This window comes from Caenorhabditis remanei, chromosome II (assembly GCF_010183535.1).
Source record: "Caenorhabditis remanei strain PX506 chromosome II, whole genome shotgun sequence".
In the NCBI taxonomy this organism is placed as follows: Eukaryota; Metazoa; Nematoda; class Chromadorea; order Rhabditida; family Rhabditidae; genus Caenorhabditis; species Caenorhabditis remanei.
The window spans coordinates 8199004-8221455 of record NC_071329.1 but is presented as its reverse complement, the minus strand read 5'-3'; the positions used below and the strand labels follow the sequence as shown (position 1 = coordinate 8221455).

At 36.8% G+C, this 22452-nt stretch overlaps 4 protein-coding genes across 4 annotated transcripts; 2 read left to right on the top strand and 2 right to left on the bottom strand.

Moving 5' to 3' along the window:
- Positions 1–916: 916 nt before the first annotated feature.
- On the bottom strand, positions 917–1540 carry GCK72_005287 (uncharacterized protein; the record flags this gene model as incomplete). The annotated part of the gene is made up of 3 exons (XM_003117154.2): positions 917–1167; positions 1214–1391; positions 1442–1540. The coding sequence occupies 3 exons, from the start codon at positions 1538–1540 to the stop codon at positions 917–919; spliced, it is 528 nt and encodes a 175-aa protein (XP_003117202.2).
- Positions 1541–3250: 1710 nt separating this feature from the next.
- GCK72_005286 (uncharacterized protein) lies at positions 3251–4578 on the bottom strand (the record flags this gene model as incomplete). The annotated part of the gene is made up of 3 exons (XM_053725119.1): positions 3251–3389; positions 3473–4054; positions 4493–4578. 3 exons carry the CDS (start codon positions 4576–4578, stop codon positions 3251–3253), a joined length of 807 nt encoding a protein of 268 aa, XP_053589313.1.
- A 2308-nt stretch (positions 4579–6886) lies between these two features.
- On the top strand, positions 6887–11204 carry GCK72_005285 (uncharacterized protein; the record flags this gene model as incomplete). Its single annotated transcript, XM_053725118.1, has 8 exons — positions 6887–7000; positions 7045–7515; positions 7877–8706; positions 8939–9008; positions 9052–9232; positions 10541–10752; positions 10800–10967; positions 11073–11204. The coding sequence occupies 8 exons, from the start codon at positions 6887–6889 to the stop codon at positions 11202–11204; spliced, it is 2178 nt and encodes a 725-aa protein (XP_053589312.1).
- Positions 11205–16454: 5250 nt separating this feature from the next.
- On the top strand, positions 16455–20574 carry GCK72_005284 (uncharacterized protein; the record flags this gene model as incomplete). Its single annotated transcript, XM_053725117.1, has 13 exons — positions 16455–16505; positions 16626–16951; positions 17001–17079; positions 17535–17651; positions 18016–18075; positions 18146–18216; positions 18266–18389; positions 18764–18873; positions 18981–19081; positions 19240–19306; positions 20107–20299; positions 20345–20456; positions 20501–20574. 13 exons carry the CDS (start codon positions 16455–16457, stop codon positions 20572–20574), a joined length of 1485 nt encoding a protein of 494 aa, XP_053589311.1.
- Positions 20575–22452: the final 1878 nt, after the last annotated feature.

Sequence of the window (22452 nt, the reverse complement as noted above, 5' to 3'; positions counted from 1 at the left end):
AACGGAAGAGTTGATGTCGATTTACGAGGAAAATCAATTCAGTCAAATGCCACTTACTGCATGAATCCCACACTCGAGTGTTTACTTTTAGTTTCCTATTCAGGAACGAATGATCATCTTTTGTGATGTGAGGGTATTGAATACCTTTGAGAGAACTCTTGATATGATTTATACAGCAAAAAGAGTTCTTGAAGACATCATTGAAAGAAGAACATTTAGCGAAAATTTGAAAGTCAATCCAACGACCTCTAGAAATTTCTACACGGCTAAATAATCAACATTGCGGTACATGTACAAAGGAAGGAGACATGAAAGCCTGGCACCAAAGAGGGACAGATGTTGATTGTGCGAAAAAGAAGTGGTTACAAATGTCACCGTACCCTCTCTGTTTGTTTTAAAAGAAGAATAAAACAAAAAATTTTGGAAAAAAAGAAGAGGAAACAATGTTGTTGTTCAGAGGGAAACATTTCGAAATGATTGGCCGTTTCTCTCAGAAAATGAGTCAGTAGAAGGGGAATTAACATTCAAATAGGTGTATATGATAATGGGTTTATTGATCAATTCAGGATTTGAAATGAATTATATGTAAGAATGGAACAAAATAGAATAAAATCAGAGAATAGAATAAAATCGAAAGAAATAGGAAGAATATAATAAAATCGGAGAAAAAAATCGAATATTGCTTTTGAGTTACTTATTGAATTAGGGCTATTGATATATGGAGAATCGAGAATGAAGTGGAAGACTGACTTAAACGATGAACCTGAAATTTGAAGTGTGTCGTATAATTAGAATAATATTGGACTAAGAAGTTTCTTTCTATAAGAAAAACGAAAACAGATTGAAAATTACTGAATGCACTTGAGCACTTTATAGCAACACTACAGTAACCCGTACACTTCAAATCTAGGTCAACTCACATTATACGATTGAACATCTCCACGAAGATTACACAAATGAGGAGATACAAGAAGATGTCTTGGCTCAAGAACATGGCTTTGATCAAAATGAACTTCAGATAAACCATATGTGGAGGAACATAATCGACAGTGATATCTCCTTGGCAATTGAGATAACTCTTGTAAAGAATATTGGGTTCGACTCCTTTTGGAAGTTCCATAGCTGAATAAATCATGTTATCCGAACATTTCACAGTGAGTTTCGAAGCTGAAACATAATGTTTTGAGAGATTCCCACAGCCAGAGATCTTTACCATCGATTCTATTATTTCCTTTGTCATCTTCAAAATTTATGATAGCAACATAGAAATAGGTGATTCCGCAGGATAATGGGTTCGAGTTTCCACTGACACACTCTTTACTCTTCCAGGTATCAACATATCCAACAACCATTCGACTCCACGAGTAGTACAAGGCCTTACGTTCATGAACCTGCAAGTCGAAAAGCTGGATATTAAAACATTTCAGAAAGGAAGACTCACAAAGTTTCCAGGAGCACAAGATTCACTGTTCAGAGGTATTTTTTCAGCAATTGCGAAGTGGAAGATGATGAGAAGCAGAAGAAGTTTAATCCGAGGCATGATCACCTAAAAACGACGGTTATTATAATATTTGAAATCTATCGGAGAACAAGAAAGAGAGAAGGGGAATGAGCGAGGTTAAGTTGGGGTAGTCAAGGCTAGAGAGAAGGCGAGTGAGAACATAGAGTAAGACAGTGTTCTTCTAACTAATAAGAAAATAGTGGGCGGGGCTTATTCTCAGCTAGTTGTAACTTCTCAACCAAAATGACGAACCTAGAGTGATAGACCGTCACCTGGAACTTCTCATATTACACCGTTTCAAATGATCTTATCTGAATATTTGTGCCAATCTGTCGAGCATGTTGAACATGTGATTGAGAGATAGGGATCAAGAATCAGTAGACGCCGTAAAAAGTTGTTCAACTATAGACAAACATATGGTCCCAGTCAGACAGTCGGCGTAGACATGAATGAAGAAGGTGTCTGGGGCAAATGAGATAGTAGATGAAGAAAACGTGAAAGATCGAATATAGAAGATAGAGAGAAAGCTTTCGGATGATATTGTTTTCGGAGTGTTTGGATGGGTCTAATTCTGAAAAATGTTTCTGATATCAGATGACAAGATGAATTTTATGGAGGTTCCGTTCTGACGCCTGATGGATCTCTTTTTGATTTCAAAAAAGTGGAACTTGAGAAAAAGCTCAAACTCAAACTCAAGAACAAAGCATAAAAATCATTCTTATATATAAAAGACAAGTGGGCGTTGCACATAATAGTTTTAGAGAAAACAGTCGACAAGTTTCCAGTGGAGCCATTTTAACGATAGAGAAACTTAATATTCAAAAACTAGTTTATTAAGTTGCGGAAAAAAGAAGAAAATCACAGAAAACAAGAGACAATTGTATTGTATTTGACAAGAGTCAAATTACAAAAATGAGCATACGTTTTGAACAACAAAGATCAGAAAGAAGTTTCCACAGATTTACCTCATGAAGTGAATATGTGAAAGCATAAAATTTAATGAAAAAGGAGAAATAACGTAAACTGCAGAACACTATAAATTTAATATCCGTGTGGATGCCATTGGAGTTTTTTAAACTGAATCGTCTTCAAAAAATAGATGACAATAAATCCTTGAGCAACCTCTCACAACTGCATCCGTGGGATATCTTCTGAAAAGGGGTAATTGATATTAATCAATTTCTGAAATGGCTCACCTCTCGAAACTTATAGAAAAATCGGAAAATGACTGTAAAAAAGGGGGAGAGATGTAGAAAAAATGGGGAAAGGGTGTTGAAAAATACATTTTTTTTCGTGAATAAGGAAAAAATGTATTGAAGTACATTTTTACATGCCATGAATAACCATATTAAAGGGCGACACCGGTATTCCAAAAATTGAGATTTGTATATATGAATCGACTCATCAGAATTTTGTAGAAAAGAGAAAAGCCTCTTGGAGCCGGGTCCGAAAATTAGTCTCAATCGAGTTATGAGGCCTCAAAGTGTCAAAAAAGGGCCTCTCGCCGTGAAGATTTTGCGTTATATTTCAAGGTAAAATTCCCTCGCCGTGCGCGTGAAAAATGTTGAAATATAAAGCAAATCTTCACGGTGAGAGGTCCCTTTTTGACACTTTGAGGCCTCATAACGTTTTAGACTAATTTTCGGGCCGGCTCCAAGAGACTTTTCTCTTTTCTACAAATATTTGAGTCGATCCATATCAAAAAATCTCAATTTTTGGAATAACGGTCTCTCCCTTTAAGCTGGTTCATCAGAAGCAAGTTTTCGGGCCATTCCAAACATAAAAAAGTATCATATTGTTTATTCTCTTTGAAACAGTAGCCAGTGATCCATCACTTCGTTCGATGTCCATGCCTTCAGAGCAATCTATTTCGAAATCCGGATGTACGCTGAAAATCAGGATTCAAACAACAAAAGACAGAGGAATGATCATGTTGGTTTGGTTTTCAAAATGAAAGTATTCTAGACTTACATAATACTTTTGCTTCTCTTGTTCTTATCCCATGGCATTGGATTGAATCTTTCGATATCTAGTATGCCAGGAAAAACGTTCCACATCATAACAAGTATTTCAAATTCTGTATCATTCGAGTGATACCATCTATCCACAAACAGTTCAAAGTCTTTCACATTCACTTTAGATATATCACAGTCATACATTTGAATTCTCTGATTTTTTAAATTGAAAAAAACATCACGAGTAATCCAATTGGATGAACTGTTTAGAAAGTGAATTTCGTCCTTCGCAAAATGAATTGGATCGAGGTAAAAGTCTGATTCAAATGGGATATTAAATGAAAGGCATTCCGTTATTTTGAAGCTTTCAAGAAAGTGTTTCAACATATATGTTTTAATTGGAATATTTCCAGTGATCCTCACTTTTTCGCATTGATTGCATCCTGGGAAAATGAATTTCCTGGTATTAGGGAACTCATCAGGAGCTATATTAACACGACGAACATGAATGTTGAACAAATCCATGAAATAAGAGATAGCTGATTTCAAAGTTTGCTGTGGATCAGTGAACCGAAACGGGTAGAATCTCAGGTGTTCACTGAAAATGATTTAAACATTGGATGGAACTGTTTTACATTTGTTTGATATTTGTATCAACACTTTTCAACCTTCAAAGTTACCCTTCAAAGTTCAAATTTTGAAAAAAAACCCGCCCTACAGTGCTGAGTTCGACTGACTCAGACATTGCCTTCTCTTATAACTGACCCGTAGTCCATATTACAGCCGTTTATCGTATGTTGAATTGGAGTCAATTTTTCTAATTCTCCAAAATCGAAAATCCATGATCCATAATTTTGGTTCGTTTTCAACACAAATATTACTTCGGCATAATTTTTTTTAATTTGAACTTTCAAGCACCACAAAGTGGGTTTAGTCAATCTTTTTAATATCCAATGGCATTTTTTGGATAAAAGAGAAATATTGATTCTGAAAAGGTATATCTAAAAATCGGTCGTAATTCATAAATTGAACTCACTTATCATATACTTCGAACTGATTCAGAATAGACTCGATACACAGAATCGGTAGTTTGAGAATAGGAAACACGGAAAGAGATGACATTATTAAAAGAATGAATGAGAATCGAAATGCTATGAGAAGACGTCAATCGATTATCGACGGTACAACATGTGAGACCCTGTTCTCACTGAGTTCTGACGGGTCTCAACGAGAGGTCAGTTATTCCATGAAATGCATGGGGATTCGAATGGAATAAATAAAGGAATACAGATCCAAGAAGACCTCCTTTTATCAGATTATATCCTTGTGGAGACCCGACGAGTTGATCCAAAACTCCGAGGAGGCCATAAATAGTCCAGTAGAAGAGAATCGAATGATGTAAAACACTCACTATTCAGATGACTTCTTTTCTCTCCTATTCTCTAATCGGTTCTTTCAAAGTTGAGGAATCTTTTCTCAGTTAACTTCGATTCATATTCTGCGTAACTCTTGAACAGAAAACTATTTTAACTTGAATGTAAACTACAAAAAAGTCTCACAGAACCACAGTAAGCACAAAGACTATATTCCCCTCCAATTCGTCATATGTTCTTATCTTTTCCCACTTTCCAATCAGTTTCTTTTTGTTCAAGTGGTGGTTTCGGGTGACAAGAGAGAAAAAGAGGTCGCAAAAAAAGTAATTGCCGTAGTTCTTCCGTCCACTTTTTCCTCTATCCCATCGTGGCTCCCGAGGAGCACAACTGGCTGAACTGACGAGATAGTGCATATATTAAAGAGACACAGACATATCGGATCGGTTGTAACATCACACTGAAAACATAGAGTTATCCGGTGAGAAGGAATAAGTGACCAGTGGAAGAGAAGAACTTTTTGCAGAAACTCATCTGTACAGAAGCCAATTTCCTTTGTTATCTCAAGAATGTTTCCTATTTGTTTGCCCACTAATCATTTGGATGGTTACCGTTTCATAGAGGGTTTCAAGTGTAGAGAAGAACGGTCTGTTCTCTTTTGTTCTCGGATTATCTTTTCGTGGATTATAGAAATATAATATTCAGGATTTCGGGGATTACTGTCAAGATCCGTGACTAAAGTTTCTTCTTTCCCTGAAGGAATTTGAAGTTTGATTTGTCTGCTTCTCATTTCAACTTAAAAAGAAGATTTATATTGTTCACAACCACAAAAAGTCATCCAGTCTTCAAAATAATTTTAGCACGAATAAAACTTGTTATTTCCGGTCAGATAACATTAATAAGTATCAACATGAAAACAAAAACAAATCAGTTATGAAATCTGAAAGTTATGAAATTTTTGGATTAAGAGTCGGCTCATCTAGCTTTTCATACTTCTCTTTTTCTCTTTTATCCTAGTTTGTTTCTTTGTTCATTTCCTCGTTCTTTTTCATTAGTTCATGAAATATTTCTATTATAGGTCTAGGCGCTTAAATGACATTCTCGAAATCTCTGAAACCTCACTATCAACATATGGTTTTAAAATACATCGCAAAAACTATCCCACTCCTTGACCCTCATATTCTCTCGATCTTCATCAACACTTTCTCTCACAGAATCAATCTTAATCATCTGATTCGAAGTCATTCCACCTCCGTGACTCATCATATTGTTTTTAGTATCATCTCAAAGAGCATCTGTCCCTTCAGTGAATCCATAACAGCTGACTTTTCAATGGTCCATCTCCATCCATCTTTCCCCCTGTTTTCTGTTCATTTCTCACTGACTCATACTCGTTTATTTATAAGTGTTACACTTCACAAAAATCACTTATTTATTATCAGGAAATGAGTTGAAATGTTCTCACATTTGTCCCTCCAAATCTCCAATCTGTTTCACTTTTTATTCCGATCGTCGACAAAGGGCTCACCAATTTTTGAGTAAACATGAGCTCTCGAGGCGGCATTTCTTCAGTTTGATTGCCGATTGGCCACCACTAGTCGCAACGAAAAAGATATCATGTGGACACATTTTGCCATTCGAAATCTCTTTTCTAGTTTATCTCATTTTTGTTTCTGACCCATTTGTAATTGGAGAAGATTCATTTGCTTTGAATTGGTCTGATTTCTAGTATAAAAACTCGAAAATTCAGCTTTTATCTAGTTTGATTTTTGTAGATAACTTTTTCTATCTGGAAATGAAACAAAAGTTACTTTTGGAACTAAAAGAATATTAACTAATTTTTAAGGAATTCTGCCAAAAAGCAACTTGCTATTTGTAATCTATTACTTAGGAAGATATGTTCCTCATCAATTCACTTTCTACTTTTTTCATGTTTTTCATCTTCTCGTTTCTTATCAATTTATCGTTGTCACTTCTTTTAAAAGTGTGTATTACCTTGCTTCTCTACGTTGGCTTTCCGTCAGTTATTTTTTTAGATAAAAATATATATTTTCAGAAAAATGGCAAGTCCCGAACTGGCTGAAAAACTGAAAAAGCGTCTAGATGGCTCTGAGAAACCAGAGGAAACAAGTTCTCAGCAAGAACCTCCTCCGGCTCCAGTGATGCCACAAAAGGTGAGTTGTTTTGTTTTTTTTTCAATTTCAATTGTTTGATTCAGATTGTCGAAAATCCATATATTCCATGTACTGACACTTCAATTGATGACTTAATTTTCAAAGCGTTGGAGAAAAAAGAAGAAAATAATAACAATCAATCCACAAAACCATTACAAATCAAGACGAATTCCGAACCCTCAACATCTCCGTTTCCAATGAATCAACATCAGAATCCAACAGTCGTGGATCCACGAAGTCCTCCACCGAAAAGATCAATTCAAGAACTTTTAGAGGTGGAGCGGCTAGAAAATGAGCAACAACAACAGGCGGCTCCAGTCCCAAAGACTCCAGTTATGGTAATAACAAAAGGTGCATTCCCAAGAAGTTCATCACCAAGAAGACAACAATTCGTGAGGGAGAATGAAGATGGAAACGAGTTGGAAAAGAGATTAGCAGCACAGAGACTGAAGAAATATACAGAGGAAATGGAAGCGAAGAAACCAGTGGATGTTTTGGATGAAATAATGAAAAGTGTGAGTTATAGAGGAAAAAAGAAAAAAAGAAGAGAGTGTCAAGAGGGGAAAATGAGATTGAATAACAAATAATAGTTGTACAAGGTAAATTTAGATATGCATTGAGAAACACTAGCTTTGCTTTAGGTGGAGACCGGAAGGTTACTCTTTTTAACCTGAAGGACGTAAAAATTTAGATTTGTTGCTTTTTTCATTGAAGAGTTTTGTCGGTTTGCTTTTCTGATTTTCAACAGGCTATCTAAACGCTTTTCTAGATGAAATTCTTTGTTTATTATATTTCATCTGTCGGATCTAAACCTCCACATATATTTCTGATTGAAATATCTGTTTTCAATTGTTTCATCCATTTTCTTATTTACAGCCTCCACCTCCTCCACCACCAACATCTCCTCCACAACTTCCGACCAGTCCACCTCCACCAGCTCCTCCAGCAAGAATAGCCAGTGTTCGTTCAGAAGAATCAATTGAAGAAGAAGAACGTCGTCGAAAAGAAATAGAAGACACTGCTTCATTTGAAGAACTCGAAGCTGAAATCATGAGAATCTCGAGAAGTCCCGTCCCACCTCCAGTCCTGTCAATTCCTCCACCTCCACCTCCGAATATCCCACTTCCATCGATTCCACGTGTCTCTCCATCCCCTCCATCACCCCGTCCAACAAGTGTTCCACCTCCAATCCCGAGTCCAGGACCATCTGAAAATGTGAATATGGATGAGCTGATTGAATCTTTTTCTGATTCTGTTATTATCAACTCTGTCTCTCCACCACCTCCATTGCCACCGCTTCGTGAATCATCTCTAGAAGCTGAGGAAGTCAATGAGAAGACTCCAGAAGATCCAACACCGGAAATCGATAGAAAACCTGAGAAAAAGTCCCCGGAAAAACAAGTTCCGACCAATGAGAAAGTGGAAGAAGCTAAACCAGAACATCCACCAACGGAAACAGAACCGACGGAACTTTCAGCACCAATCGTTCAGGCGGAAGTTCCTGAAGTTTCAGCTTATGCAGTCTCCGATATTGTTCCAAAACCACTAGAAGTAATAGAAGAGCGTCCGAAGGCACCAACACCGATTCGAGATTCATCTCTTCCACCTCCACCACCACCGAAACCAGAGACACCACTGGCGATTCGAAGAGCAACTGGACCTATTCCAACACCTCAGTTGATTGAAATGATTCACCAGGAAGATTTGTAAGTTTCGGAAGAAAACTTTGAAATCTCTTATGACTTCTAATTAAAAGAATCGCAGAAAGTAATATTTTTATCAACAGAACATAGGTTTTGTTGACAAAACTCTCCAGACAATTCGTCACTTTCTCTGCAATAATTTCCTCTACCTTCTGATCTTCTGTAAAGAATGACTCACTCCAAAAACCATTAGCAACAATTCAAGACATCTCACCTGTATCTTCTTTTCTTTCAGCGCTCGTCCAGCATCGCCCACATCCTCATCTGTTTCTCACAGCCGTCCACAGTCTCCTGCTGTTCCCAAAGTTTGTTTCAATTCTCTTCTTCAAATCTATGGCTCACTTCCAGAAACCATCTGTTGTCATAAGTCCGTTAGGATTGTTGTGTGACCCCCATCTTTCCCACGAGAAATCTACCGTAACAACTGAAAATCCAGAAGAAGTGAAACCGATGGATCCAGTACCAGTACCTCCAGTTGATGAAACTGAGTTGACGGAAGCATTGGAGAGGAGAAATAAGATTATTGAAGGTGAGATTTCAAAAAATATAATCCCAAACATCGTATGAGTAAAATTAGATCCCCTATACCGTATCGCTTTTCTATAAAGCGATGCTCCTAGCCTGATCACCCAACTGACCACTTGAAAACGCACCCCTCTCGGACGGTTCAATTCAAGAGGAAGAGGAAATATCTTATGCAAATTTCCTATTTATTTTTTCCCTTCCGCCCATCCCAAGCTTCCCGTAAAAAATAGCGAAATTTGCGGGCAAAGCGTAAAGTGTCTAATGAAATGTCAACATATCATTTGCTATTTTTTTCCGGCTCGACTATCTTATTTCCTTCTTTTTCTCTTCTTCTCACTTGATATTCCATTCGGAAGACGTGAAATTAGAATTTCGAATTGCGTTCTCTTGTCAGCAAAAAGTAGGAATATCTATCTTTCATCTGACCACATCTCTTGACGGTATTCTGTGTGCGCATCATAAACAAAGTTGATTGAGTCTGCGTCTCTTCGTCTCTAGAACTCTCTGATCAAGTTCTTGTTGATCGGCGTCAAATCGTAATTACTCATCGCCTCATTTTCACTTCCACCATGTTTCTTCTATTATCCGTTCCACGCCTCTTTTGACATTAGTCATACTCTGATTCGTTTTAAGAAAAACAGAAGTAGATCAAGGTATGACCACCGGGTGAGTGTCATGCGCAATTTCACAATGTGACCTGTAGAGAATTGTGAAAAAATTTGTGTTTCCTCTTTCAGTTTTTAAGCTCTCAAACTTTCCAAAAGAGTTAAGTTTTGAACTTCTTTGGAATTCGTTCTGCCCTTTAAAATAGTTCTGACCTAATTACACGAATCTAAACTTTTTATCCCCAGCTCAAGAATAGTAGAGTAACCCAAACGGGTAGTTGTTAATTTAGAAAGCTTTATTTCGAACAGTTCCAAATAATATTTTTAATTCCTAGACTCATAACTTCTCAAGATAGAAGTTTCCCTCATTTGATCTCCCTCCATTCCTCTCTCATTTTTCTATTTTTCAAATCTCTTGGCGCCAAAAAAAGGCTAACCGTCAACAAGGTCGTTTTACTCATTCCATTCCTCTCGTTCTCCTCGTCCACCTCTTCGTTTTTCTCATCGAAATTCGGATTTTCAGCAGTGATCATGTTTGACGAAAACTTTTCCAAATTCGGTAAGATTATTATAGTTTTTCAGACGGAGGGCGTTTGAAAAAAATTCAAAAAATTTGATCTCCACACCCAAGTTTCATTTGATATTTTAAAAAAGAAAACTAAATTCTCATTTTCTTTCTCCAAACCACTCATTTCACCTATTTCCAGGCGAGAATGTACCGTTGAAAATGAACAAGAAGATTTCGTTGTATGCCGAATTCAGCGAGTTCTCCCGAAAACAAATCCAATATTTCGTCGACACTTTCAAGAAATACGATGAGGATCAAGACAATTTTATCGATTTTAACGAGTTGAAACGAATGATGGAAAAACTTGGTGAAGCACAGACTCATATCGCATTGAAGGAGCTCATCAAGAAGGTAATTGATAAGGAGTTCTGAATTGATAAAATCAAACTGAATTTCAGGTCGATGAAGATCAAGACGGCAAAATTTCCCAACGAGAGTTCCTTTTGATCTTCCGATTGGCGGCCAGCGGTGAACTGTCATGCTCAGAAGTCTTCAAGACACTCGCAGAAAGTGTCGACGTCTCGAAAGAAGGCGTTCTTGGAGCAGCCAACTTCTTCCAGGCTAAGGTGAGTGGGGAGACCGGGAAATGTGAATGTAGAAGAATACTTGGACCTCGCTTTTGTGATACTCCTACAGTCACTTTTGCAATGTTTTATTTTCTGAATTTCCAGATCGAAGAACAAACCAAACTATCCCGATTCGAGGAAGAAATGAAAGAAGAAAAAGAGGAGAAGAAGCGACAAGAAGAAGAGAAAAAGGCTCGTCGTGAGAAGTTCCTCGCTAGCAAATCGATCTTCCATTGATACTTTCACTCCTCCCCAATAATCTGTTTATCTAATAATCAAAAAGAAATCAAAAAGTATAACTTTTCTCCCCAAACCATCCCATCCATTTGTCATCTGACCGTATTTATGTACAAGTTTCTCCGTTTTGCTCACCCTCATTTCTCCCATCATCCACTCATTTTCTTGTCTCATTCATTCATTCTGTACGATCAAAATACGTAATTTGACACGTAATAAAACTGTTTTCCCTTCAAATTTGTAGAATTTTAGATGGGGATGATTTCTTAGGTAACGAGAATAATTTCAGATGTCTCCAGGAACTGATCAGAAAGAAGTTCGTTTTTGTTTTCAGTTCAAAAGTACAAAAACTTCCATTGGCTCTCACAGATAATCAAGTACTGTCTGGCTCTTTTGCTCCATTATATCATCCTCAATTCAACTGTTTCCACTGTATTTTTTTGTGAATTTTTCTCAACCGCTCATCATTCCTACAACATTCTCTTCATTCTCATTTCCTCTTCATGTAAAAACAAATCAACAAGTCTACATACACATCTTGACACCTTCTTTTTGGTGGGTGGATGCAAATGGGACGGCCGTCTCTGAGGTCCGGGAGAGCACTAAAAGCCATCAGTAGTGGTCCGTCCGTCCGTTTTTCTCACACTCCGTCCCTTCTTTTTCCTTCTTCTTCTCTCACTTTTTTCCACTTCTTATGTCCCTTTTTTCTTCTGAATTTTTGCTTTTTCGTGTGCTCTAAACGTTGCATTAGACATAGAAACTCTCGCATGACGACACCTAATTCAGATGACATGACGATGAATGATCTGACAACTCAATAGGCCCAGACCCCCCATTTTCGGAAAAGACAAAGTTTGTGAGTCTATAGCTTTTTCCAGTTGGGTGGTCTTCCAATTAACACATTTTCACGTCTGTCCATTTGGTGGGAGTCTGCTGGACATCCCCATCGTTTAGTAGTCTAGACTAATATCCACGTGGATTCTCATTCTGAATCATGAAATTGTTTTATGTAGATTTAGAATGTTCTTTGAATAGATTCCAAAGATTGGTTTCCAAAACGTCATATTTAATAAATCACCTGCTTCATTTCGATCAAAAAGACAAAGTTTAAATTTTTGAATAAGTTCACCGTAACATTTCAACAACTCGAACATTTTCCAACTCGAGTACGGTATCTCTGCAACGTTGTGCATTTCAAGAGATACTTCAGAAAAATCTTAAAGCTGTGGACTCGAGAAACAGATCGAGAATCATCAAAACTTTTGCATCAGTATATATTTTAATAACTAGATACTCAACTAGCGAGAAAAATTACAAATCGATTCTCAGAGACCGGATTACGGTATTTCTGCAACATTTTTCAAATCAAAATGGACTTTTGATTTGTACAATATACACAATATGGGATTAATACCATAGTTTTAACACTGTTTCAAAATGTTTTAGAGAAAAATTAGAATTTACTGGAGCATTGTTGGCAACTATGTACTGGAAAAAGTTCTCTCTCCGTCCACTTTCTCTGGATTCTGATTACAACAATGTCGGTAACATTCCTTTCCGAGCCCATCCAATTTCTGCCTTCTGTCCTCGAATCTCGGTTATATCCACCCTTCTTTCCATTCTTTATCTCGTCATATAAATTCAATGAAAACGAAGAAAAAACGAGGAAATTCCTGCGCGGTGAGAAACGCTTCCGAATCCTCTCAAATTTCCAAATTTCCAGAAGAAAACAAACAGACACATTCAAAATTCGCACATTCCCTTCGTCCCTTCATCCCTCTTCTTCGGCTTCTTCTTGGTCCGTAACCCCGCGGCACAATTCATCAAAAATTATGTCTCATTCTCGATTCATTCTCTCAAATAAATAATAACTGACCCCCCTCATCTCATCTCTTTTCCCCCTTTCCCCCCAGTTTTCCCACGCCGATTTCCTATTCTTTGTCCGTTTTTGCTCTCCGATTATATCTTGTCGAAATGAGTTTTCAAATTCAAAAACGAGAAAAGAGGATCCTATACGGGTGGGCTTCCTCTTTTCATACTCAAAACGAGAGATTTTGATTGCATTTCAAGTGTTTCTCTGTTTATATGATGTACCGCCTACGGTCACAAAGTATGTGTTAGGGATGGGGGGATGAAAGGACAACATACTCTTCTTTGTGTATGCTTTCAAATTGGATTGACATGTCAACATGATATATATTTGTTTTCCCCTTGAGTTGATAATCTTAGGTGCGAACTCAATTTGACTGTATCCTTTGAGCAAATGCCCAAATTAATTGGACACGCGTCGAGTGTGCATATAAAAATAATAGTGAATTGGCATGTTGTATCGTTATAATTATAGAGTATACAACGGATCTTCTCTTTTTATCTGAACCCGAGCCAATCTTTTATTTCCTACCCAATTTATAGATTTCTATTCTCGAAAATTGAATTTTTGTGAAAACTAGAGATTGTCGGAAACGTATTTTACTTTACTTACGATTTCTTACTTACGATTTCTAGGTATTAAACCAAGCCCTGAAGATGGTTGTAAAACCGAAATATTGGCAAATAAAGACGTGCAATTTACATTTTTGCGACTTTTGCGGGGATACATCATATAACAAAAGGTCCACCGAGAAGCATACTTCACTCTATGAGAATTGTCGGAAACCTGAAATCGTAAGCATTTTGAATATGTTATCAAACTTCGGGAATTAATTGGACGATTTAGGCTTTTTCTGAAAAAGAAATTCGAATCCCAACAATGCCAGGTTTCAATCAGACATTTTGAAATTGCGATGTTTCTGAATTTGATGAATATTTCAATGAATTTCAGATAGAAACTTCAGAAATTTGTATATTATCCCTCTCTCAACATATGTTCTGATATTCCGACTTGTCTTCTCTTTTGATCTTCCTTCTTTCAACCCAGTCATCCCCACTCACCCATTCATAAACCTGGTGAAGTATCACTTTTTCAACTCAACCCATCCCATTCAATATTCAGTTTCTCTCTATCCTCGTTTTACTCAAAAAACTTGCACTTTTCGATCCGAAAATCAGTTTGCTCCGTCTTCTTATTCTACTTTCCAATTCAATTTTGTCAGTGTTGAAACCTTTTTCCGCGTAAAATCAAATCAAATTCCTCGTGTGCATTCGTTTGCCAATCAGAATAAACTTCCCCGTGTTCTGTATTCTTTCTGATAAAGTAACTGTGTCGTTTTGTGTCTTAACCCCTGCCCGCCACAGTACTTCACACAAGACTATTTACCGTTCAATCTTCTCTTTTTCTCTTCTTCGATCACAGTGTTTCTGCAAGAAGTCTCTCAAGATTTCGGTCATTCAAACAGAAAGAGCAGACCTATTGGATTGTACCAAAAAGTATTTCTCAGGGATCTTCTTCTTCTTCTTTTCTCTCTTTTTTCCACCCGAACCATAGTATTCTATTCCAATTCTACGCCTCGACGGACACCTCTTTTGTTTTTTTTTTTCGGGTGTTACAAAGTGAAAGAATGATTCTTTTCCGCCTTCTTCTCCTTCAGAAGATCCTTCTTTTCTGCTCTCTGGAATATTTGATTTGTGCATTTTTGCACATTCTTCTCCTCTTTTTTGCGGATAAGAAGGTCCCTCTCTCTCTCTCTCTTCTTTTTTCACTTTATGCCCTTTCTTCCATCAGTCACATTATCTCGAGAAAGCATTCCATGTCCTTTTGTGTTTCCCCTTCTCTCCATTTACTAATTGGCACCAATCTGAATTTATAACATGTCACTACCACTACTACCGTACTAATGTCACGAGTCCATTTTCAAAATTAAATAGATGCCACCAGTCTGGAGAAGAAGACCAATTTGGTCTAATGGCATGCACTTTGGTATATTCACACCAAATGACTATGTTATGAAAATGGATGTACATATAGGAAATTAGCTAGTATTATCTTGTACAGAACCATTATTTAAAAGTATATTTCATTGAGTAGCTGTAGTTAACATATTTTTGAGAACTGGGTGTAGCTGAAATTTGGCTCGGTAAAAACTGAAAATAATACCATTTGAAAATCGGAGTTCTCAATCAGAAGAAATAATACAATATTGGTTTCCTAGTTTCTCCAAAAAGATAGAAATCGAGTGGAGATAGTTTTCTAATTGAGCAGCAAAAGGTACTGTAGAGAACACGGTAAATGACTGAAAAGATTCCATTAAAAAATACCAACTTTTAACCTCTCCCTTGTAACCCAGAAATCCTCTTCATCTTGTTTCCATGTTTCATTTTTTTGTGCTCTCCCCTCTCACTCTTCTACCAATATCATCGCTTGTCATTCTCTTCTATCAGTACATCAATCAATCGTTGGCGGCGACGACAATGTGTCTATTTGTACTAAATCTCACGTCTTGGATAAACTTTGTCAAGAGAGAAAAAGAAAACAAGAAGATCAACATAATGATGCGACGACAATCTCATTGTATCTCTCTCTTTTTGCTCTCTCTTTTTCTTATGTGTGCACCTGTTAACTATTGGCATCAAGCCAGACAATTTTTGCTAGTTACTCTTACTACCTGGTTCTTTTAGTTAGATGGGATTATAGCTTCTTGTAGGATGACTGTATAACAATTTTTCTCGGTAAGTTCTCCATTTTATTATATGACTCGGTCCAAGAAGCGATTGTCCCTGAAAACAAAGAAACTCTGTCAACCCATCTTATCGTAGCTCCCAACTCAACCCAAGTCAGAAACATCCAATTAGGAAATTGTACGAATCAGAACAAATGTAGTGGGTGAAAGAAGAACGATAGAATTTAAATTTTGTTTTTTTCAAGAGGAGGAGTTCCAGATCATATTCGTATAAAACAAAGCATCCCAAGTCTTGTTAAACTCAAAACTCTCATCTTAGTATCTCTTTCAGTTTCCCTTTTTAAGTTATTTCATTCAAAAATCTTCATTTGAAAAACCAATTCATATCTGAATGTTTTCTCTTGTGTTCCATAGCTATTCGTTCACTTTTTGTTTCGATTCCTTATTTTGTTCATTCCGATGTTCCTCGTATTCTTTCCTCGATTCCCTCTTTTTGCTTCTGACTTTTTTCCGAATTTCTAATCTCTTTCATTCTATTTTGTTTGTATTTTTGCAGTGTCATCTGCTCCAGAATAAAAGGGGCGAACTGGTGTGGTGTCCCCAAAAGATAAACAAAAAACAAAAGAAACGACAAAAGAAAAAAGAAGAAGAAGAAGCAGAAGAGGAGCAGAGGAAGAACGACGTCGGATCGCCGATGAAACCCAAACTTTTCTTCTTGCCATTTCTCGTTTTTATTACGGTTTTTGTGAGTTTTTTTTCACAAGGAAAATGAACTAAAGTTAGGAACTTCTTTAAGTTTTGAAGCTAGAATATGGTTTTTTTCCTATTTAATTTTGTTGCTAGAACTGACTTCTCAATGTTTCAGATAGAGTCAGAAGCAGTTCATCCAGTGGTTCTGGAAACAAAACTTGGAGATATTCGAGGAAATGAATTCTTCTTTTTATCGAAAAAAATCAGAACATTCTTTGGTGTCCCATTTGCCGAACCTCCAGTTGAAGAGTTCCGTTTCCGCAAACCACGAGAAAAGAAGCAATGGAAGAAAGTATTCGATGCGACGAAACCTGCGAACGCCTGTTTTCAAACAAGAGATAACTACAATACAAGTTTCTGGGGGAGTGAGATGTGGAATGCGAATACTCAAATCAGTGAAGATTGTCTTTATTTGAATATTTGGGCGCCAGCTGATGCGTAGTAAGTGTTTGAATGGAATTAGTAGAAAACTGATATGTTGGGATTTCAGTAATTTGACAGTAATGGTCTGGTTCTTTGGCGGTGGATTCTATTCAGGAAGCCCGTCTTTAAGCATTTATGACGGAAGAGTGAGTTTTTTCTCTTATATTTATATTGGTTTATGGGGACAAACTATTGAAACTGTTTCAAATACTTTTGCTTTTTTGGACACTATTTCTTTTAAATTTAAAAGTTTGCATTCCCTCTGAAAACCTTAAATTTCTAGATTTTGCGATAGTCAAATGCTCAGGGTTGGAAATTTGGTTGTTGAGAGAATCTCAGACGATATCTGAACAACAAAACCAAATTACAAGGTTCCTTGTTTTTGAACACTCAGATAACCGAGGAAATACGAATTTGAGATTTGTGAAAACGCCAATTGAACAGGCGAAAGAAAACGGAGAGTTGTGTCAATGTAGATGTATTTGAAAAACTGTTCGAAGTTTAGGATTGTGTTTAACACAAAAAAATACAGTAATGCTACAGTAAGACCTCAAACAGCTTTATCCACCGTAACATTCAGTACAAACTGTTTGGTTTTCAGGCGCTCACTTCCACCCAAAACGTGATTGTTGTGAATATCAATTACCGTCTCGGCCCATTCGGATTCCTTTATCTAGACCACCCAGATACTCCAGGAAATATGGGACTCTTGGACCAGGTGACCTCTCTCTTTCCACCCCTTTCCTGCTGCTTCTTTTCAAAAGGGTCCCTCCCCCAACTTCCCCTATTATTATGCTTTTTCTCACTCTCAAACATATTCACACCCTCACAAAGTGCATACATACATCGTCGACATGCGAAACATTTGTCCTGAAAAACTTGCTCTTTCTTCCCCTTTTCTCTCTTATTCTCTTCTGCTCCTCCCCCTTTAGAGAGTAATTTTTCACATCGCCTAACTCACTTTCTTCTCCTTTTTTCTGTCTCTTCCTATCTTCTTTTTCCTTTTTTTCTGGAATTTGGGAACCCTTTTGATTAGGTCTCCCGAGACTGGGTCACTTATTTTCATTCTTCTTTTTTTTCAGCAATTGGCGCTTCATTGGATTCGTCAAAATATTGTGTCGTTTGGCGGAAATCCGGACAAGGTTTAGATTCTCTCATTCCAAGAATTTGCCAACTTTTCCCCTCTTTTTCTCCAAAAGTTCCTTTTTGTAGGTCTCCGTTTTTGGGCAGTCAGCTGGAGCAGCCTCGATCGTCGCTCATCTGATTGCTCCGGGTTCCCGAGGGTATTACAAATTATTCACAACATTTTTCATTCTTTGAATTCTTTCGCAGACTCTTCAAGAACGCTATTCTTCAATCGGGAAGTCTCGAGAACACCTGGGCCATTAACTCTCCATTTCGAGCGAAACAGAAATCAGAGAAACTTTTGGAATTGGTTGGATGTAACAAGACTACGGTGGGTTTTTTGAATACTTGAGAAACGAAAAGCAAGAATAATGGGTTAAGAAGCCGACTCCTTTGCAATCTTCCAAAGATTACGGTAGCTTTTCTTCAGTTTTGAATTATCTGGCACCTGACTCAAACGTTCAATTAATTAGACCCATTTGCAGAGTTCCAAAGTAATTATAGACATTTAAAAAGAGAAATTCGTCATAGGGATTGATAAAAAATGTAAAAAATTAGGAAGAAATTCCTTTCACCAAGCTCAAAATGGGAAAGTAACAATTTTTAAACCTCTGATTTATCGGCCCCTAGGGAACTATTTTCTGATTGACAATTCTTCTCACACCTAGAATTCCCTCATCCTCATGCTCATATTCAGTTTTGCAGGTCGAAAATTCGATGACATGTCTCCGTTTGATTTCTCCCGAACAATTGAGTCTGAGCACATGGAATATCTCGTTGACCTATCTCGAATTTCCGTTCGTCATTGTCTCCAGGTTCGGTTTCTATTCACTTTCCTTCCCCTATTCTTGGTATGTTCCGTTGGAATATTCCATAACTTATTCTCAATTTTCCTTCTTGCTCATCTCTCTTTTCTTTTCAGAGACAACCACTTCTTTGGTCATTTAGACGCGCGTGCGGCGTTGCGTGAAGGCGATTTCAATAGGGATGTGAACTTGATGATTGGGATGAACAAGGACGAAGGTTCGTGAGAAAAGAAGAGCATATTCAGATGAGAAGAGGGTGGAGTAGGAGGAGGAGGAGAAAAGGGGCGGAGTCACAGGAAAGAAAATGGGGGAGGTGTCAGAAACAATGTGTCAGAAACAGTCATTCTCTTCTCAACTATCATCTTTCATTTGCAGGCAACTATTGGAATATCTACCAGTTGCCACAATTCTTCGATAAAGCTGAGCCTCCCGAATTGACCAGGTCAGTCGTTTTTTTATTGAAAATGGACACTCTTTCTACTGTTTGAATAGAAATGAAAAGAGTCAAAGAGTGTGGGAATCACGGAAAATGACGTTGTTTTGTGGGAAAGTATTCGAGTTCATTCTCATAGAAAAGAAGAGAAAAGGGGTGGGGATAACTATTATAAAAGTGGAGACCTTTTTTGATTCTACGTCATTTCTCGGATTATATTTGGTGTTCTCTTCAACGATCTGATCTACAGCTAAAACTCGGGTTCGTATCATTGGCAGAACTGCGAGCACAGTGTTACAGTGTTTGGAGAGTAGTTTTTTTTTTTAAACTTTTTTGGTTTTTCAATTTCATTAAGCCCTTTTGTGAATTCACGGATTTCCATACATAATTTTGTTTCGACTTTCGTTCTTTTTGAAAAAGTTTTTAAACATGTTTGCTTGAATTTAAAAATTTATTCGACACCCACTCTCCTCTAGGACGTCTCTATTTTTCTTGCTCTAATGATACGTTCGGATTTTGGTGTCTTGAAAAAACCCCTGCCCATTTCTCTTTTTCAGATAAATTTTAGATTTTCATTCTAATTTTTTTTACTTTTTAAAAACTTATATGTATTTTGGGCTCAATGAAGTTTCGGTCAGAGCCGTTCGGGATATCCCACTACTTATCTGAATAACTGGACTGAAAAATCAGGAGCCAACCTTTTCAATTCTGAAATAATGGTCCAGATAATTTGTAACAGGAATTCTAAAAGTTCCCAATATAAATAATCTTTCCCTATCGTTATTTCTGTACATTTTCCGATGTTTCAGACATCAATTCGATTCACTAATTGACTCGACCTTCTCAATTCAACCTGACATCATTCGTTCCGCTGCCAAATATATTTATTCTGATCCGAATTGCACAGATCACGGCCGGAAGACTCGATTCTATGCAGGACAAATGAATCAAATAGTTGGAGATTATTTCTTTTCTTGTGACTCACTTTGGCTCGCTGATCAGGTATATCCTCAAGTTCTAATTGCCTCAATTCTTCCTTTTTTGAAGATTTTCTTTTTCGTCTCTATCTCTCTCCTCTATTCCAGATTCGTTCAACTCACAGAAGTTCGACTAGGAAACCTCCGAATGTTTTTGTTTATTATTTCACACAATCTTCCAGGTAATTTCATATTTTCTCTCTTTAAATTCCTAACCTATTTCCAGTGCGAACCCCTGGCCAAAATGGACTGGAGCAATGCATGGATACGAAATTGAATATGTTTTTGGAGTTCCGTTGAGTTATTCAAAAATTTATAAGCGACGAGAGCAGATATTTTCGAGGAAAATCATGCAGTTTTGGGCAAGTTTTGCCAAAAATGGGTAAGTGCACAAAAGGAAAAAAAGAGAAATAGTATGAGGAGAGATGTCGAGAGAAGGAAGTGAACGGAAACCGCAATTTTTCAGAACTCCAAGACTGCGAGTTCTCAAAAATAGTGAACACTGGCCAGAGTTCAATGAGCAGAATCACTATCGGTTTGTATTGTTTTTTTTACAATTAGCATTACTATTTTTGATAACTTCACTCCACCGAACTTTTTTCAAAAATTTTTGTTTTTTATTGCTCCTCAATTCTCAGACAGTTTTTTCTGTTACGGTGAACACTGTTGCAAATATTAGTATCTCAGATAACTAACTCTTTAAGAGACAATGTCAGTATTTCTCGAACTGCCCATAGAACACATCGGCCAAACGCAATTAGCCTATTCGGTTTTTTGATATTATGGGTCCATATGATGACCTTATAAAAAAACCGTACAGCTTTTTAGGCTCCGCCCCCTTTGACATATAGAAAAAAATCGGGGGAGTGAAAAAATTAATTTTTTCCCTTCAACTGATATCTGAAAAAAAAGTTCAGAAATGAGTTTTAAGCGTGTTTTTGAACATTTTTTGTGTTGACAACTTTTGAAAAATCTTTTGACATCAGTCAAAAAAAATGTTTTTTTTGAAAAAATTTTCAGTTTTTTCCTTACCCCCAACAATTTTATAATTAGTTCCAAAAAGTTTTTTATGCCAGTTTGATTGTCTTTAGACCGCCCAACTTTGTGCCAATTTTTATCCTGAAATTCCGGGACCCTTTTTTTCTATAAGCAAAAATGTGTGTTTTTTCACGAAATTTTCACGTACCCCCCTCCATGGTGAAAAAAGTGAAAGTCTCAAAATTTCAAGAAACTTTGTATATGAGTTTACCTAATAGTAATTGAGATGTTCACAAAGTATGAAAACATATAATGCTTTTCTTCTGAAGTTATGAGACCTCAAAAACTCAAAATCACTATTTTCAGATGGAGCTGTAAAAATCAGATATTTTTCAAACTTTCATCAATTTATTATTTATAATATTATTTGATTTTGCATTTTTCATAGGTTTTCATTAATTTTCTGAAAAAGAAAATCATCAGTCACGTTTTTCTCTTCTAGGTGTGTCTTGAACTTTTTGATATTTCTGTATCCTATTAATGCGGAGATACCTGGAGTGCCAAAGTCAAAATACACTTTTAGAAAAGTTCAGAACTGAAATGTACTAGTGCCAGAGATAAAAATTTACTCTAAAAACATCAGAAAACTACTTTGCAAAAGAAGGAAACATAATGACATTGCAACACTTTTTCACATTAATCACCGACTGGAAACTGATGAATCGTTTGCCTATATCATTTCTACGTAATTTTTTATAGTAATACCATTCTGAAATAATGTGGAATCTTGACTTTGAACCATTTCACTGCGTAGAAAAAGGTCCCGTAGGAAGGATACAGAAATATCAAAAAGTTCAAGACACACCTAGAAGAGAAAAACGTGACTGATGATTTTCTTTTTCAGAAAATTAATGAAAACCTATGAAAAATGCAAAATCAAATAATATTATAAATAATAAATTGATGAAAGTTTGAAAAATACCTGATTTTTACAGCTCCATCTGAAAATAGTGATTTTGAGTTTTTGAGGTCTCATAACTTCAGAAGAAAAGCATTATATGTTTTCATACTTTGTGAACATCTCAATTACTATTAGGTAAACTCATATACAAAGTTTCTTGAAATTTTGAGACTTTCACTTTTTTCACCATGGAGGGGGTACGTGAAAATTTCGTGAAAAAAACTCACATTTTTGCTTAT